Source organism: Chaetodon trifascialis, chromosome 6 (assembly GCF_039877785.1).
Source record: "Chaetodon trifascialis isolate fChaTrf1 chromosome 6, fChaTrf1.hap1, whole genome shotgun sequence".
In the NCBI taxonomy this organism is placed as follows: domain Eukaryota; kingdom Metazoa; phylum Chordata; class Actinopteri; order Chaetodontiformes; family Chaetodontidae; genus Chaetodon; species Chaetodon trifascialis.
The window spans coordinates 29330914-29349471 of record NC_092061.1 but is presented as its reverse complement, the minus strand read 5'-3'; the positions used below and the strand labels follow the sequence as shown (position 1 = coordinate 29349471).

Sequence of the window (18558 nt, the reverse complement as noted above, 5' to 3'; positions counted from 1 at the left end):
AAAAGTCGCTTTGATTAATATTTGTGGGCAGCTGTGGCTCAGGAGGTAGAGTGGATTGTCCATTAATCAGAGGGTCCATGGTTTGATGGAAAAGGAGCCTGAAAATTACAGTCTCCAAGGTTGATAACCGGTTCACTTTTTGAAAGTTATCCAAGTCACCCAATTAAAGTTTTTTCTCATTCACTTTTTGTTTGCTGGATCATAGCTCCTGCTCTCTCTGTTGGTTTTATGCTTGCTTTCTCTCTCATTTGTAGCGTAACTAGGGGAACTACCTTAATTTGATGTTGCATTCGTTGATAAAATGACGGGGCACCACCTTCCTCAGCTAAGAAGGACAGCAGAAATTAACTGCTATAAGATGATAAAATTACTAACGAATGGACTAACAGTAAACCAATCTGATAATCTGAAGTGTAAACTCTGGATACAGGGATCGTATATATTCAGTTCAAAAGGACACCGTCTAACCAGGACTCATATCAAAATATCATTTATTAAGCAGAATTAGGGATAATGAGTGATGTATCAGGGATAATAAGACAGAAGATGGAAGATGATATGACAGAACACACAAGAAACTTATGGCAACACAATGGTAAATAAATTGGTGATAGTGAGAGGTAGCTGAAAGGGAATAATGGGGACGCGAACGTAGAGTTAAGGGAATAAACGATTAACGGAGGGAATTTGGACGAATTGACCGTCTCTTAATCTCACGGACCAACTCTTATTCAAACCCGCTTAGCGTGCCTACTTGACTGATGGCGTCCCGTTGTGCTCTGCTCCGAACTAACTCGAAGAAGTTCCAGATGTTCGTCCGTGGCTCGATCTGCCTGGTGGTCTGGTGGAAGGTCCAAACTCCAAGCTGAAGAGCTGATGTCGAAAGGGGCTTCTCTGGAACTGGTCCTGCGGTGTCGGTTACAGATGAGGGACTGCTCTGGATGGTCGTTAGCCGGACCAAGGATCAACAGCTGGCTGCAGGGTTTGGTTCAGTTGAGTCCGTGACGGATTATTTTAGACTGATAGTACAAATCAAGAGTCTCTTCGATGGCCAGTCGAAGAAGGCTACAAAATTAGTATTACTTGCCTAAATTTACTGATGTTAAAACTAAACGTTTGGCTAAACAAAAAGGTTAACTTGGAAACTTGCGGCGAACTATAAGAATACGTCTTCTGAAGATAACTTACGCTACTCGGAATGGCTTTGAGTAGCTCAAAGACGAAAAAAAACTTAAAGAACAAAAACAACTGTGCAAAACTTAAGAAAAAGAACTAAAAGACGAAACTAATCGTAACGTAACATAATCTAAACAAAACTGAGTAACGCGCACTGAATTCATGCTGTGGCTGCAGACATTTAAGCCTCGCTCCTGGGGCGGGTCTAATGGGCCGGCCGTCGAACATATGAGACGCTTTGTGACGCGCAATCGCCTCAAGGAGCTGAATTAATCAATGACTCACACGAGGGGCTCATCCGCTTCTCACTATGGTCAATCACATATAATTTCAATAACAAATTTTCAATGACATTTCAACGTTGTTCACAGCATGCATCAGGCACTTCCTATGGTTGGGTGACAACATTAAATGATAATCCTAGTACAGTTTCATCCCAACCTGTATAATGACTCAATATATAACTAGTACAAAAATAAAAGAAATAGAAAAAGATAAAGAAAGAAATAAGAATAACGAAATAATGAAATAAAGAAAGGCAGACTATAATTGCCAAAATGATTATCATCCTTATGATTGTTCCTTAATATAAGTCTCATAAAGCACAATCAACTTCAAACCCTACGAACCCTTAGATGGTAGAAAGGCTCCATAGCAGAGCTTCAGGCAAATCTTTAAAACAAAGTTAGATTCACAGCTTTGTCATGGGACAGGAGAAAACATGGGCATCATACAGATCATGGGTTAGTCATGTGCATATATCCAGCGTTGAGTCATACAGAGATGCAATTGTCAGGTATACCAAGAAACAAAGTCCTCCGGCTTACAAACAGTTCATTTCAAGGTTGGCTACTTTGCAACCCATCAGCAGACTCGGTTTGTGGATTCAGTTGAAACTTGGCCTTTGTTCTTCCCAGCCAGCTTTACTGTATTGGGTCCTTAGGGCTATTGGGGGAGTGATTAGCGTTTGAGTGGGACACCCTGAATAGGTGATAGGCGTTAACCTTTTGGCTCTCCTTTTTCAACATGTGAGAAGAGTACTTCACTGAGCCAGACATACTGCCTCTCTCTTTGAAATCTGATTGCATTATAGATAGACCAGATGGTCTACTATTCAATCAGCTGACGGGCTTACACCTCCGTTTCCCTTGAGTATCACCAGAAAAGGAGGGAAGGAAGGGGTCAGTTGGAGGCTAGTTCTGCTACACATTCAAACAACATTATCTCTTTATTTCACTCTTTCTCTATACAAGAAGAATACATCCTTCCCCTGAATACTGATACTAGTGACGCCTAGTGATTGTGAATGAAGTACACAAGTACACAAACTGACAAAGTCCAGTTGCGATCAATTGAATGCCCTGAAGCCTACACAAGTACAGTTTGAAGCAACGCAAGAAGTAGATTTGTGATGTTATGATGTGAAACAACATCAACACAGTGCTACATTAAATGATGTGAGTTTTAATGTAGTGAATGAGTTTAACAGTCCCACAGTCATTGGAAAGAAGGACCTTTGGTGGTGTTCCTTCTTACACACTAGATGCAGCTGTTGCTGGAGGAGCTGCTTAAGGCCCCCCACTGTCTCATGTAGGGGATGGGCTTTTTAGCCTTTATTATAGAGAGACAGCTGAAGGTACAACAGGAAATGGGACAGAGAGAGGGAACGACATACAGCAAATGAGCTGCAGGTAGGAGTCGAACCTGCAGCCACTGCAGAGGATTGACAGCCTCAATATATGGGGCCCAAAATTGATTTCCATATTTAGTGTATAGTAGGGTTGGGTTGGTTTGTGGTCTCGCCTGTTTGGTTTGTCATTATGAGACGCTGTGCCAAATTAAAAGAGACAGGAGGCAGCTGTCAGCAGAGTCAACCATTTAATGATATTCAACACAGAGGATAAGAAAAAAAAAAATGCAATAGTAAAACACAGCTGCAGTCAAGAAATGTAAAATCCACCTGATTATGATTAAAACTTAAAAAAAAAAACTATGGATTAGCAACATGCACATGTGCTGAACATATAAATTACAAACACTAACAAAAACTAACATTTGCAAAATAACAAGAGAAGAACTTTCCCCTGGGGAAATTTTGAAAGGGCCACGGGGGCTACTGCCGGAGTGTGTATATTATGATGAGATTCTTCAGAGATTTCAAACAATTAATGCTAAGCTAACATTATCATGTCAAACAACACATACAAAAGATCTCAAACACCATTAGAATGCATTTAAGAATCATTTTACCGTAGGTTATCAAGTTAGCATTAGCATGCTAATCATTAGCATATTAGCACAACAACCTGATATCAAAGTCAAACCTGTATCCACGAGCAAGTTCATAGGACCTCATGTTAGCATTGGCCGCTGTTAGCATTGTGGGTAATGCTAACAGGCCAACATCACTCATTACAATGCTAACATTTCAAACTCACCAGTTCAGTAGAATCACAAGGCACACACAAGATTGCTGCATACTGAAATGCATTGCTGAAAACAGCAGGCTTAGAAAACTCCATGTAAGGGATTAAGCTCATGCTAAGCTAACAATAGCATGTCAAATAACCGTTAAAAAGATCTCAAACACCATTAAAATGCATTTAAGAATCATTTTACCATAGGTTATCATGTTAACATTAGCATGCTAATCATTTGAATATTAGCACAACAACCTGATATCAAAAGTCGAATCTGTATGCACCAAGTTCATAGGACCTCATCTTAGCATTAACATGTTGTCAACAGCTGATTGCAGGGCAACATATACAGACAGACAACTATTCACACTCACACTCATACTTAAGGACAAATAACCTAATGAGCATGTTTTTGGTCTGTGGAAGCCAGAGTGCCCGGAGAGAACCCACATGTGCACAGGAAGAACATGCAAACTTCACACAGAAAGGCCCTGCCTGACCCAGGGATCAAACCTTCTTGCTGTGAGGCACATGCACTACCTGCTGCGCCACCGTATGTGTGTGTTTGTAACTGATCCGTGTGTTGGTGTTTGTGTGTGTCTCTGTGTGTGTATCTGTAATCATATGAAGCTACATATGTGTGTTTGTGTGTGTGCGAGTGTGGGAGAGGAGTGCTCAGAGACCTACTGAGGCTCAGAGGTTGCCACAGCAACTTGAGGTGGTTGCCATTAATGATAGAGGCCCCCCAGGTAGACAGACAGAGGCAGAGTGAAACGTGGAGAAAAAGAGACATTTTCTGCCTCTGCCTCTCACATTTGGATTTATGCTGACAAAATGGTAGGTCCTATCAGAAAAAAAACACAGACCATAATCACTGTAAGGACTTCCTGAACGATTTGTTGTGATTTCGGTGTTTCTACAGAAAATACAGCCTGTCGCAGGCGCTTCTGTTTCTTTTCTTAGTTTTACAAATTCTTTTGCTCTATTCTTTATTAATAATATCTGCAATTACATGACCGTCATTTTGAAGCTGTGCCTTCTCCAAACATGTTCTAGTCAACAACCGTTGGTGTAATCCTGGTCACATTACCATCAAGGAACGTATTTGTTGCCTGGACATTGAACTGTTGGCTGTTGAGCTCAGGCCATATTATTTGCCCAGGGAGTTTTCACATGCCATCATCGTTGCTGTTTACATCCGCCCCTCTGCCAACCCGACAGCGGCATGAGACGTCATTCACTCTGCCGTGGCCTGTCTGCAAACTCAACACCTGAGTGCATTCATCGCTATCTCAGGTGACTTCAACCACGTCACCATGGCAACAACACTGTCCAATTTCACGCAGTATGTGAGTTGTCCCACAAGAGAGGAGATAACCCTGGACTTGCTGTATGCTAACGTCAAGGATGCATATAGCTGCTCCCCCCTCCCCCATCCGGGCAGGTCATATCGCAACCCTTGTGTCAATGTCCTCCCCATGCGGCTTGCATCACGGACTATATCACCTTCTGTGTGGACTCCACTGTCCCAGCCAGGACTGTCCATTGTTATCCAAATAACAAGCAGTGGGTGACAAAGGACATCAAAGATATCCTCAATCAAAAGAAGAGGGCTTTCAGAGCTGGTAACAGGGAGGAGGTGAGAACGATACAGAGGGAACTGAAGGTGAAAATCAAGGAGGCTCAGGAGAAATACAGGAGGAAGCTCACACCCCCCCATCTTCCTGTATGAGCCCTCTTCACACCTCCTCAGACTGCCAGACTATCTTCACTCACCAACCTGAGGACTACACCACCCCTCCCCCACCTGTCACCTCCACAGTGTGCTTCACTGCTGACCAGGTGAGAAGACAGCTGATGAGACTCCACTCTAACAAGACTCCAGGCCCTGATGGTGTCAGCCCCAGGGTGCTCAGAGTTTTTCAACATGTCTTCAACATGAGCCTAATTCTCCAGAGGGAGAGACTCGTCCTGGAGCAGCTCCGGTCCATGGTCAAGCCACTCTTGGACCCCCTCCAGTTCGCCTATCAGCCTCGACTTGGAGTTGAGTTTTTTTGACTTCTCCAGTGCATTTAACACCATTCATCCAGCTTTACTGGGTGACAGCTGACAGTGATGCAGGTGGACGCCCCCCTAATGTCCTGGGTTGTGGACTACCTGACTGGTAGACTACAGTTTGTGCACCTGCAACACTGTGTGTCAGACAGAGTGGTCAGCAACACTGGGGCTCCACAGGGGACTGTTCTCTCTCCCTTCCTCTTCACACTCTACACCAAGGACTTCAACTATTGCACAGAGACCTGCCATCTTCAGAAGTTTTCTGATGACTCCGTGATAGTTGGATGATGAGTACAGGGCTGCTGTGGACAACTTTGTGTGAGCAGAACCATCTGCAGCTAAATGTGGCAAAGACTAAGGAACTTGGAGTGGACCTGAGGAGAACCAAGGCACCGGTGACCCCTGTTTCCATCCAGGGGGTTGGTGTGGACATTGTGAAGGATTACAGGTACCTGGGTACATATTGACAATAAACTGGACTGGGCAAAGAACACTGACGCTCTCTACAGGAAGGGCCAGAGTCATCTCTATTTCCTGAGGCGACTGAGGTCCTTCAACATCTGCTGGACTATGCTCAGGATTTTCTATGAGTCTGTGGTGGCAAGTACTTTCTCTATGCTGTTGCGTGCTGGGGCAGCAGGCTGAGGATGGCAGACGCCAACAGACTCAACAAACTGATCCACAAGGCCAGTGACGTTGTGGGAATGGGGTGTGACTCTCTGACAGTGGTGTCAGAGAGGAGGATTCTGAATAAGCTACGGACTCTCTTTTTTTTTTGCATTTTGCACATCCCATTTCAATTTTTTGCACATCCAATGCTCAGTATATATATTTGTTTTATTGTTATACATTCTATTGTGTTGTATATTTGTTATTTACATATATTCTTAGTATAAATATTCTGGGTTTTTTTTATATTGCTTTCATATATATATTTCTTCTCTTTCTTTCTTTTCTAATTTCATTCTAATTCTATAATTCTATCTTGTATGGAGCACTGCTACAAAAACAATTTCCCCTTGGGGATCAATAAAGGAATCCTGAATCCTAAAACGGGTCCGTTCTGCTTCTCTCAGAAAATCTTTGTATTGGAGTCAATGAGGAGCAGAGACAGACGTGGCCACACTTAGAGGCTGCTAATTCAAATTCTCTAAGTCTCTCTGATTTTTTTGAGCACATTGTGAGACAGAACAAATTTGTCTCCAAATTTGAAAAAAATCATCCGCGTAGTGTGTAAATTGTAGCTGGGAGAAGTGTGGAAAGAGAAAAAATCTGGAGTTTTCTTAGGCTCTCTCCCACTCTGATCGATGACGTCACCCACTCTGACACGAACTTAAAAATGGAGTCTCTAGGTGAAAGTATGCCGGAGCAGTAAGCAGTAGGAAAAGTCCAATGATTTGTTAGTTTTTTGACCTCCTCCCATTCATTCTTTATGGGAAATTTTTCGAAAAATTTAAGAAAAGTAATAGCACCCTGATTCCGATCAAGACATACATTTTGATATATAATTCGCCTTGGTCCTCTCAAAGCTGTAGAACAAGTAGCGATTCGAAATTTGACACGGAATTTGACCCCCCCCCCCCCCCCCCCCCATGGAGGGACGCAATAATATCTATCATTCCCAAAGAGGGGAAGGATAAACTCGAGTGTGGGAACTACTGTCCAGTAAGTGTTCTAAATGTTGACTATAAGCTATTCACCTCTATCCTATCCAAAAGAATCGAATTAATTCTACCTGACTTAATACACAAAGACCAGATGGGCTTTATCAGACAGAGACAGACTACAGACAATATCAGGAAAACACTGCATGTTATGAGACAGGTCACTCAACAAGAGCTGGAGACGCTTATAATTAGTTTAGATGCAGAGAAAGCGTTTCACTCAGTGAGATGGTCCTTCCTGTATAAGGTACAAAATTTGATTTTCATATGACTATAATTGATACAATAGCAGCACTATATGACAAACCGATAGCCAGGATAAAAGTCAATGGAGATCTAACTCATTCATTCACATTGGAAAGAGGAACGAGACAAGGATGTTGTATGTTACCACTCCTTTGGGGAGGAGAAATTGGCTCTGTTTGCTGATGATTCGATTCGATTCGATTCAATTCAATTCAATTCAATTCAATTCTTATTTGTATAGCGCCAAATCACAACAGAAGTTGTCTCAGGACACTTTCCCTCTAGAGCTGGTACAGACCAAGCTCTTTTATCTACAGAGAACCAACAATTGATGATCTATTGATTAGTTTACCACAACCCACACAGACACTCCCAGAATTGATGAAAATGTTTAAGGAATATGGTTTACTGTCTGGGTACAAAATCAGTATTAGAAAACTCAAGTTTTAACCTTTAACTATGACCCACCATTGGAGATTAAGAAGTTATGTAATTGGAAATGGGATGCAGAGTTCATTAAGTATCTGGGAGTCATTCTGCCGAAGGATCTTTCAAAAATGTTTGATCTCAACTATGGACCCTTAAATTCAAAGATAAAATCAGACATACAGAGGTGGAATGTTGTTCCCTTTCTAGGTTTGAGCTCTAGGATAGAATCAATTAGATTGAATATCTTGCCAAGACTACTCTACATCTTCCAGTGCCTGCCAATCGAAATATCACTGAAACAATTTTTAGAGTGGGACAGGTTGTCATGTGTTGCAAAAACACACTAGAACAGGACGAGAACCCACAGTGATAAACCCAGGGAGAGATGCAGGATGACAGGTGGATATGAAAATAAACTATTTATTAAACAAGGAAGTCCAGAATGAGAACTAAAGAAAAAAGGAGCTCTGAATAGAACTGGAAACAAAAGAGGCTTCTTCTTTCACAGGCAGGACGGGGCTGGGCTGAGGGCTCACCGACAGGACGAACTCTGAAGAGGAGAGCAGAAAATCCAGGTTAGAATCGGCACAAAAGAAGAGAGTTTCTTGAGCAGATCTTGGGTTGAAATACCGCTAAGGCAAGCAGACGATTCCATGAAAACTTGTGAACTGTGCCGGGCTTATACACAGGCAGGTGAAGGGGTAGAGTGATGACCTGATAATTTACAGGTGTGGCAGGTCTGGCGTAGTTTGCCGGCAGGTGCAGCCCATACACCAATCTAAACAAAACAGGGGAGACAACACAAGACCACAAGAGGGCAGGGGACACACAGAAACAATAGGGCAAGGAGGAAAACAAGCACTACCTAACAGGTGGATATCAAGTAATGTTTGGCAAGGGAAAAAGGCCAGGATTAAATATAGAACTTTGCTATTAAAAAAAAGAAAGGGATGGAATGGACCTTGCCTGCCTAAGAGAGTATTATCATGCAGCGCAATTGAGGCCATTAATTTGTTTACTCTCACCAATGTACACTACAGGTTGGAAAGATATAGAAGGTACAAGGAACTCCAGTAGCAGCCCTATTATCAGATAAGAAATTGCAAGATGATCTTGTGATTTCAGAGGATCCCTTGCCTGACATCTTCCTAAAATCCTGGCAAGAAGTAGTAAAAACTTTTAGATTGGAGCACACATCTAAAATCCTGAGGTGGTGTGCCTACGATTTGGATTTTGAACCAAACAAAAATGATGACAGATTTAAGAGATGGATCCCAAAGGGCTTAACCACCTATTACTCTTTTGTCCACAAGGAGGCATTCCAGAGATTTGAAGCCCTGCAAAATGAACAAGGTACCTTTTACAGGTACCTGCAAGTTTGAAGCTATTTTAATCAACACATGAAAGAGGCTTTAGTAGAACTCAACTCAGGCTTCCTGCAGGTATTTTTATCACAGCTTAATTCCCAGTCTTGCAGCAAAATTTTATCCATATTGTACAATGGCATGCAAAAATTAAAAGAAGACAGTACAATATATATACAGGAGAAGTGGGAAAAAGAAGGAAAGGCAGTGATCTCGGTGGAGAGTTGGGAAAGAGTATGTCAGATACAGTGGAGGTCAACAGGGTCAAACATATGGCGTGAGTTTTGTTGGAAGAACATTGTGAGATTTTTTATCACACACATTCAGAAACGACATCAGGGTAATGGAGAATTTTGGGAAGAAATCCATAAACATAAAACAAATGTAATGAGGAATAGAGGAATATTACCTTCAACTATGAATCTATGTATTTGGGAGATGTTGACTTTCACAATTGGATCAAGAATGATAAAAAATTGCTTTGTGTACTAATGGCAGTTAGTAAAAAAAAGTTAGTAAAAAAAAACTATCACAAGAAAATGGCTTAAGGTAGAACCACCCATCATTGAGGAATGGATGGATATAGTACATGAAATTTACATTATGGAAAAACTAATTTTCCCTTAGAGTACAAAGAGAAAAGTTCTATCGGATTTGGTCCAAATGGACTGAGTACACAAAACCTGTAAGATCTGATTTCACTTGACTCTATTTGTACTTGAATCTATTTGTACAAAATCCTTTTGTGTGTACCACTTGAATAAGAATACTACTTAAGATTTTTTGTTTTTTTATTTGTTTTCATTGTGTGAGAAACTGAGAGGCCTCAGGAAGTGAGCTCCCCTGGTTCTGTTCACTGGATACAGAACTTGAATTACTCAAAATATCTTGGAAGAGCAGCATGGAAAAGACACTTGGACTTTCTGGAATTACCCCCTTCCATTTATCAGGGGGAATGGGGCAGACAAACCAAAGGAAAAGATACGTTAGGGGTCCAGGGAAGGATTGAAATGTTGTAAATGAAAATGTAAATATTTGCTTTTCCAAAGAAAATATCAAAACAAACAAACAAACAAAAAATCAACTAACATTTGCACTTTGGAACAGCAAATTTAATATACTTAACAAACATGATGGGAAATGTGTGCCATCGCTGCAGTTGATCTTAGTCAGTCATGTGTGTGTCTTATCAGTGAAGTCACAGAGGCCCCATTTTGAAAGTATAGCTACAGTGAGTGGTACATTAAACAACACAAGATTTAGTTATTAATTCATCAAATTGAAGAAGCAAAAGCAAACTGAGAACATACCAAACAGAGACCAATTCAGCTAGGATGCCAGGGACCATTTATTTGACTAAATTGTCATCTACTAACAACAGTTAAACATAGGACCTGACAGCAAAAAAGTTGGGAGTGCAGACCACCACATCTTGTGATTGCTGCTCATGTTACTTCTTAGGAGACCACATCTTCTTCTGGTTATGTATGCATAGTACTCTTTCTCATTAGTACAGCATCCATTTGTTTTTCTGAAAACACATCACTATGTACATACATGCCTCCTTAGTACTTCATAATCCTGAAGTACTAAACATCAATCCACTCCCATTTGCCCTTTTGAAGTCACCACTCAGCAACCACTTGCTTTAAAAAGTCGGAGCCACAAGAATTGGTTTCACTCATTCCTACATTAAGTGATTACAATTAGGTGGTCATGATCAGATACCTAGTTGAAACTGAAATGCTGTGGAGATCCATATAATTGAAAACACAAAAGGTAAATTCAGAATGATAAAGTATGGGGCAATCCCTGGAAAAACAGGATGGTTGACAGGTCTGGCCTGGTCATTCCCTCTACCCTAGCCACAGCAATACAGGGGAAAAGGCAGAAAACGCACAAACACACGCATGCACACACTCTCTCTCTCTCTCTCTCTCACACACACACACACACACGTTACAAGATTAATGTGTCTATTTTTTGCTTTTTCTATTCATCTCCCTTTTAGGAATATCAAATAATTAAGAAATCAGCCCGCTCCCTGAGCACCATTCAAGTGGAGTCTCCATGGCGACTGGCACAGCCATCCATTATCTCCAGTATAGTGCTGATGAAAGGCCAGGGAAAGGTGAGTGCCCTCCCTTGACATGTATGCATTAATAAAGAGAATGCACTCTTAATATGTGCATAAGCATACCAGAAAAGATGCATATGTGTTTGTTGGTACAACAATCTGGTTTTGATGTCTCCTGACATTACTCACAAACTTTTGCTTCAGTTATGTGTTTGCTTTTTAATAATCACGGTGTGATTATGTGGTTTGCGCCTTAACCATTCAGCCGACAGGACATCCAGTACTTTTTTTTTTTAAAACTGACATGACAGCATCATACCTCAAAATTGTGATATGGAACTAGTTAAAAATAGTGATGGGTGTGGGTTTATTCCTCTCCCTCTCCCTCTCCCTCTCCCTCTCCCTCTCCCTCTCCCTCTCTCTCTTTCAACCTCATCACAGTTTAACAGAAGTTTACCAAATTTCAGTTCGGCAATGATATCAGCCTCCAGACAGACAAATATTCACCTCCAGCTGCTAACAGAAGTCAGTCAAGAAACATTTGCTCCATCAGCTTAGGAACATAATGAAATGGAAAGAAAAGACGAAAGGAAAACATCTTCTCTCTGGCCATCAGGATGGTGAACTTTCTCCCCTAAGTTCTGTATATCCTTGGCCTTGTCTAGCACAGTCTTCAGTCTGCCCCACACAATGTATATTTGAAAATCCTTGAACAATTGAAAATGTGTTTCCCATGCTGAAACCAATGACTTATTTAATTCCAACCTTTGTGCATAAAAGTAACAGACTTGAACATGACAATTTTTATGATTATGCCTAATATACCTCATATTCACCAGATAGTGTGTTACATTACTCAGCATCTGTATGAAAAGTTAAAGTTTGAAAATGTTATTAACTCTTAACTGTTAAGTACTTTGAACACATTTGAAAACAATCAAGATGCCTTCTTTGTCATATCTGGCCCTGTCACATACTTGTGATATCCATCCTGTACAGACAATGGGAAAGTAGAGGTTGATGTGTTTATTTTGGTTTTTTGATTGGATAAAAATGATACAACATGAAAGTGCTTTGGGTGAGAGGTGAAACGTCCAGTTGCCTTTGGAAAACACATAGAAGCCTCAACAAAAAACTGCAAAAAGCTGTCAATAAATAAATAATATAGAATAGAATATATTCTTTAGCCAATAACTAGAATCTTATTCAAGACTCCCAGACCAGTCATCCTGAGTTGTCATGTACATTGTCCAACCTATTCTCTTGTTTTTTGATAGCTTTTTCTTGGTTTTAGTATTTGTGGAAATACTCTTCAATACATCCATGGCAGTGATAATCAATGCTGTGCCTGCAATAGCATTCTCATATTGGATGCAGGGTCCTAGTTAGTGCAGGGTGATGTGGTTGAAATTATTATCATGATGTTATATATTTTTTTTTTCATAAAGGTATCCATTACATGACAAATGTAAACAAAATTGCAAACAAAATAATCAAGCCATTGATGGAGGCAATTACCTGTATTCCACTGTACATTACATGACATGAGCGCTTCATTTGTATGTATAAGATAAAAACTTTTGAACAAATCACAACCAGTCCAGCTGCTGAGCAGCATTCTTGTGTCTAATATATTGAAAAGACTTGGACCGAAAGTAGGCTGAATTTTAATTTTCAAGTAGCATTAGTGAGAGGGCTGCTCTGTGAATTCAAGTTACTACACTGCAGTGATATCACAGTGCTGTTGATCTATAAGAGATGAGATACAGACGCTTTAGAAATGCACCATGAAATGTCAGTTTATAGGGCAGGACCGCTTGCCATTGTGTCCTTGCTAGTCTTCTCTGACATTCATTGAGCTCTTACAATTGTAGGGCTTAGGATTCAGTATTGTTGGTGGGCAGGACTCAGCACGTGGACAGATGGGGATTTTTGTCAAAACCATTTTTCCTCATGGAGCTGCAGCTGCTGATGGTCGGCTAAAAGAGGGTAACCATTCCTTTTCATTCTGCTTCACTGAACTGAAAATGTATAAAGGAATAAAATGTGTAGTATGAGAGAAACGTTGAACAATATTTATGCTTGTACTAAACACCCATCTCAGTCTTATCGTATGCTTCCCTGTGTAGGAGATGAGATTTTGGAAGTGAATGGAGAGTCTCTCCAGGGACTCACACACCAGCTGGCCATCCAGACCTTCAAGGTGGAATGCATCTTCACAATGGTTCTGGCAAAGAGTGGTGTTAAAACAGTTTAAACTCATGATAAACACTAGAAATTCTACTGTAGAATGTAGAATTTGAAACTCTTAGTTTTTGAAATGCTTGTGACAAAATGATTTGTTGTTTTCTCCATCAAACAAAAGAATGTATTTGACTAATTTATCACAGTGTATATTCATGCTCTTTTTTATGCTCAAAATCTGTTTATGTCAACTGACTTGACAACATTTTTTGGTAAAAAGACAAAGGACTTGTTCAAAAGCACTTGTTTTAGTTGTTTTAGGAAACATTTGTTTGATGTTTGGTCAGAAAGTTAATTATGGAACTGTTTTCATCTCTACTTTCTTAACATTGAAGCCTCATTTCTATTCTTCCAACAGCAACTGAAAAAAGGTGTAGTGACACTGGCAATTCGAACTCGTCTGCACAGTCCCAGCCTGACACCCTGTCCAACCCCTACCCTCCTCAGTCGCTCCAGCTCACCCAACTCCAACAACAGTGTGGGAACACCTGTCCCCTCAGGGTTTGAAGAGGCTGATGGCCGCAGGGGCCCTGGCCCAGGTCCAAAAGACTGCATCATCATGGAGGTCACACTCAACAAAGGTTAGCGGACTTGATGGCTTGACTGTTAGGACGTGGCCTGCTGGAGTCTTTTCCTGACACGAAAGAAAGAGTGTATACTCAGTTTAAAACAGTATTGAAGTAAGCAGCAACAAACGTACAGTATTGTGTTATGATACGATAATTTTATTTAGAATTCACAGGCCAAACCAGCAAACAGTATTACAAAATTAATTGATGCAAACAGGTAAAATTAATCACATCACATCACATCACATCATCTAATATTCCAGCTATGTATTGTTATGGCATTTAGTATTTTTATAATCTGTACATAATGTACATATACATAGTAGATTTTTTATTTTATATCCCATGTACTTTTTAACTTGATGCTTCTGTGTCACTGTTCTTGCTTTTTTAATACTTGCTGCCTGTCATGACTTTCCCTAGTGTGGGACCAATATCTTATCTTATCTTATCTTGGTATATAGTATATCCTTTACTTCTTTTTGTGGCTGTAATAATATTTCCTCACGCATATTTGTGACAGCTGTCGTACTTCAGAGGGATGCCTTGGCTATTTTTGCAATGATAGCTGACTTGCTTTTTGACAATGCTGAATTCTGAATGTTGATTTTTTTTAGAACCTGGTGTTGGACTTGGGATTGGAGTCTGCTGTCTGACCCTGGAGAATTCTGTTCCTGGCATCTACATCCATAGTCTGGCACTGGGATCTGTGGCCAAGATGGATGGCAGGCTCAGGTAAAAACATCAGGGTAATCTTTGATTTGGAAACCGGTTGACACAAGTGAAGTTAATATGTGCTTGCACTGATGCAAAAATATCAAATAAGCAGAATACACAAATGTGAGCTCATTGATCGTCAGTTATTGCGCATATCATAATGACATATGAGAGTATAGCTTTGCATTTATGTTGGGGTATGTACAAAAAGAGGTCTTTTGACAGTGCTGTGCTAACACCTGTGCTTCTCTGTCCAGTCGAGGAGATCAGGTACTGGAGGTGGACTCAGTCAGTCTTCGTCATGCTGCTCTCAGTGAGGCCTATGCCATCCTCAGTGAATGTGGCCCTGGACCAGTCAGTCTCATTATAAGTAGGCACCCTAACCCAAAGGTAAGGGGATATCTTTCTCAATTCATATAGATTGATCTATTCTCCTTTAGGATATTCAGCATCTCTCTAATACTGTGTGAGAGTCCAAAAATCTGTAGAACCACCTGAACTGTAGTGAGTCTCTTTTCAAAAACACATTAGGAAGTTTCCCACAAGGTACATAGAGCCTTGTTTCCTTTCCCAAGTTAGAGTTTTCTGTCAGGCTGAAGCAGGTAATATATTTTATTTAATATTTTCATATAATGCCTTTATTACAGTTGTATTTATTTAAAGCAGGAGTATTGTACTTGTCATGTAAAATGCATGATGATTGTCTTTTCTCAGGTCTCAGAACAGGATATGGATCATATTATTGCTCGATCCACATACAAGGACAAAATGGGCAAAAACAGAGGTCACTCCCAAGGTCTGATGTCTTTATATTTACATTTGACCTAACTCTTTTATTTACTCCTGGACCACAATCATTTCACAGATTAACTTTGACATGTTACAGATGTTCATGTTACAATACAAGTGTTAAAAGATGGTCAACAGCATGGCTCAAATGCCCAAGTAAAATGATTTTGTCATCTGGGTATCTGATCTCATTTGGGTTTAACTGCCACGGTTGTAATTTGTAGGTCTGTCCTGTAAGGGCCCCTACTCAAGAATGAAGGACAGGCAGGGGGATGTTTCCCCTGCTCTCAGCTGGACCATGAAGCGATTCCTTGAGCCTGCCAGTAGAGTGAGAATTCATTCAATATTTATCTACTATTAAGTCATTACAAGACACATCACTAGTTTCTGTTTCATTGGTCTTAACTCATACATAAATATTAATCTCTAAACAGTAAAAAAATAAAATAAAATTTACTAACAACAACTTTATGTTGTGATTTTGTTTTGCTGTTCTATGAAATCTCAATTATAAAGTTTATAAGTTTTTTTTTTTAATTTCCCATGAAATTTTTCTCACACTTCTTGTATTCTTTAGGTCAAACAAACGTGTTTCACTGGTTTGTGCATTCAAAATCCATTCTCACAAATCTCTAGCAGGGTTCCCTGAGTTCAGAGACAGAGTCTTCTCAGTACTTCTCTCAGGATGCTTCTAGCCACTCACTCCTGTCTGAATCTATGCTGAAGGGCCAACAGCCAAGCTGCAAGACCTCCATGGATGCCATCTCATCACAGCCAAATGGTAAAATTCTACCCATTTAAATACCATGGAAAAGTAAAATGACTTTGAAACCAGATTAACTGAAATGGCATTCTTGGATATGAATTTAGACATACTGACAGAATTGTGAGGCAGACTTGGTTTTTTACCTAACCTGTCAGTGGATGTGTTTCAGTGTGGAACACTGTTTTAGAATAATGACCAATGATTTCATTTTGTTAACCTGTTAAATGTTTTTTACCATGTTTCCTTTTTGAAAAAGACACATTACCTGCATCTAATTCTCAGCAGTCTACCTCTCTTTAACAGAAATGGGGTATGGCCCAGTGTACAACACATCACAAGATAATCTGACAGGGACACCTGTCCCTCTTGATCACCATGTGGATGTAGTTCGTCAGCCCATTGCTGTTTCTAGCCCCACCTCCATGCAGAACCCACTTCTCCATCAGCAGACATACCTTGAGGATGAACTCAGTGATGTTGGATACTCCAACAGCACTGAATACCCTGGGCTCCTCCACAGACCAACAAAATCTGACTCTGTTAACGTAAAAACTGATTCAGTAGTTGTAATTGCTACATCACTGTTAGATGGATACAGTGAAGATGATGGGGATTTTCAAAGATGTGAAAGCAATGATGTGACAACACCACTTGATGGTGGTTTTTCACAGTGTGAGGAAGTAATTACAAGTAAGTCTGAGTCACCTGCTACCGAGTCACCTTTGATGCCTATCTGCTGCCCCTTTGACTGTAATGTAAGGGTTGGTTCTGGGTCCAATAATTTCACCATCAGTGGTGTATATTATACAAATAAAGATGATGGACAGTTGGAATCAAAGCACTCACCCAAGCTTGAGCATAAAGCAGTGACACGGGTCAAAAGTATGATAAGCATTGAAGCACCCCATGTGCCCCAGAAGCAAAAGTACAAAGTTGATAAGTCCTCTCCAGGCTTGGCCCTGTCACAGTCCCAATTCCTTGCCACACAGTACGGAAGAAACCCCAGCATTGCTGGTGGGTTGATGCACCACGAGCACTGTAAGAAGGGAGATGCCAGTGAACTTGCAGGTGTCTGTACTATTGACGCGGTGACCTTGTGGAGAAGTGAGGATGAGTCATTTGGGCTTGACCTGGAGATTATATCATCTCCTCTGAAAGTTATCATCGCTGGATTAAAGCCTGGAGGTGCAGCAGAGAGAGTATGTCTGATTGATCAATATCAGTGTCTGAATTCTTTAGACCTTCTCAATTTGAATAATTTAAAGGTCCCATGTTATAAAGCTTTTTCAGCAAGCTAACATAGGTCTATGTGTTCCAGAAAACACGATTTTGAAGCTGTTTTGCTGGAAATAGCTTTTAGGAAAAGATTCTCACTTAACTCTATTTGCCTCACTTTCAGTCCCTTTCAGAATGTGCTTCTAAATGGTTAGTCAAAAAATGTCTTAAGAGAAGTAACTAGAATCTAACAGTTAGCCTTACATCGTTCTCAATGGCAAAACACATGCTACAACACACAAGAGTTCACCCAAATCTACAAAAGAAACACACAGCTAATATTCAAATGTGCCGGCCAATGACGTCATTGGCCTCGCTGAATTTGACTGGCTCATCTGGAAATTGCAGGCAGGGTACTTTCAGAAATCAGTATCTCACTCAAAAAAGCATGGACGGTCTTATTTCACAATTTGTATGTGTGTGGCAGCACCAGAGACCCAAAGTAACACCCCAAATCCCAGAAAAAATTAGTTTTACATAATATGGGACCTTTAAACCATAAATATACATATATATAGATTTGTGTCTTAAATATTGGTGTTGCTGTTGCTTACTGAAAACTTAAATTTATTCTTTTTTGTTTAATCATACCTCCAGGAATCTACAGGCAAGCTATGTCCTGGTGATGAGATTGTAAAAATTGAGGAAAAACTGGTGTGCTCTTCTAGCTACCAGGAAATCTGGGAGCTCATGCTCAACCTTCCTCTGAAACTGTCATTGGAAGTTAAGAGACCAATTTCAGGTAAGAAATTTGTTTTAGAATC

General features: G+C 40.4%; 1 protein-coding gene across 4 annotated transcripts in view; it reads left to right on the top strand.

Annotated features, from left to right (window-relative positions):
* pdzd2 (PDZ domain containing 2) overlaps nt 1-18558 on the top strand; it is a 125545-nt gene that overhangs the window by 78176 nt on the left and 28811 nt on the right. For all 4 annotated transcript variants that reach the window (XM_070963629.1, XM_070963632.1, XM_070963630.1 and 1 more), the window contains 11 exons: nt 11369-11488; nt 13309-13423; nt 13564-13637; nt 14037-14259; nt 14865-14982; nt 15222-15354; nt 15679-15760; nt 15978-16081; nt 16390-16534; nt 16823-17718; nt 18392-18536. In XM_070963629.1, coding sequence (XP_070819730.1) covers nt 11369-11488; nt 13309-13423; nt 13564-13637; nt 14037-14259; nt 14865-14982; nt 15222-15354; nt 15679-15760; nt 15978-16081; nt 16390-16534; nt 16823-17718; nt 18392-18536 — 2155 coding nt within the window. The remainder of the gene's footprint in view (nt 1-11368; nt 11489-13308; nt 13424-13563; nt 13638-14036; nt 14260-14864; nt 14983-15221; nt 15355-15678; nt 15761-15977; nt 16082-16389; nt 16535-16822; nt 17719-18391; nt 18537-18558) is intronic.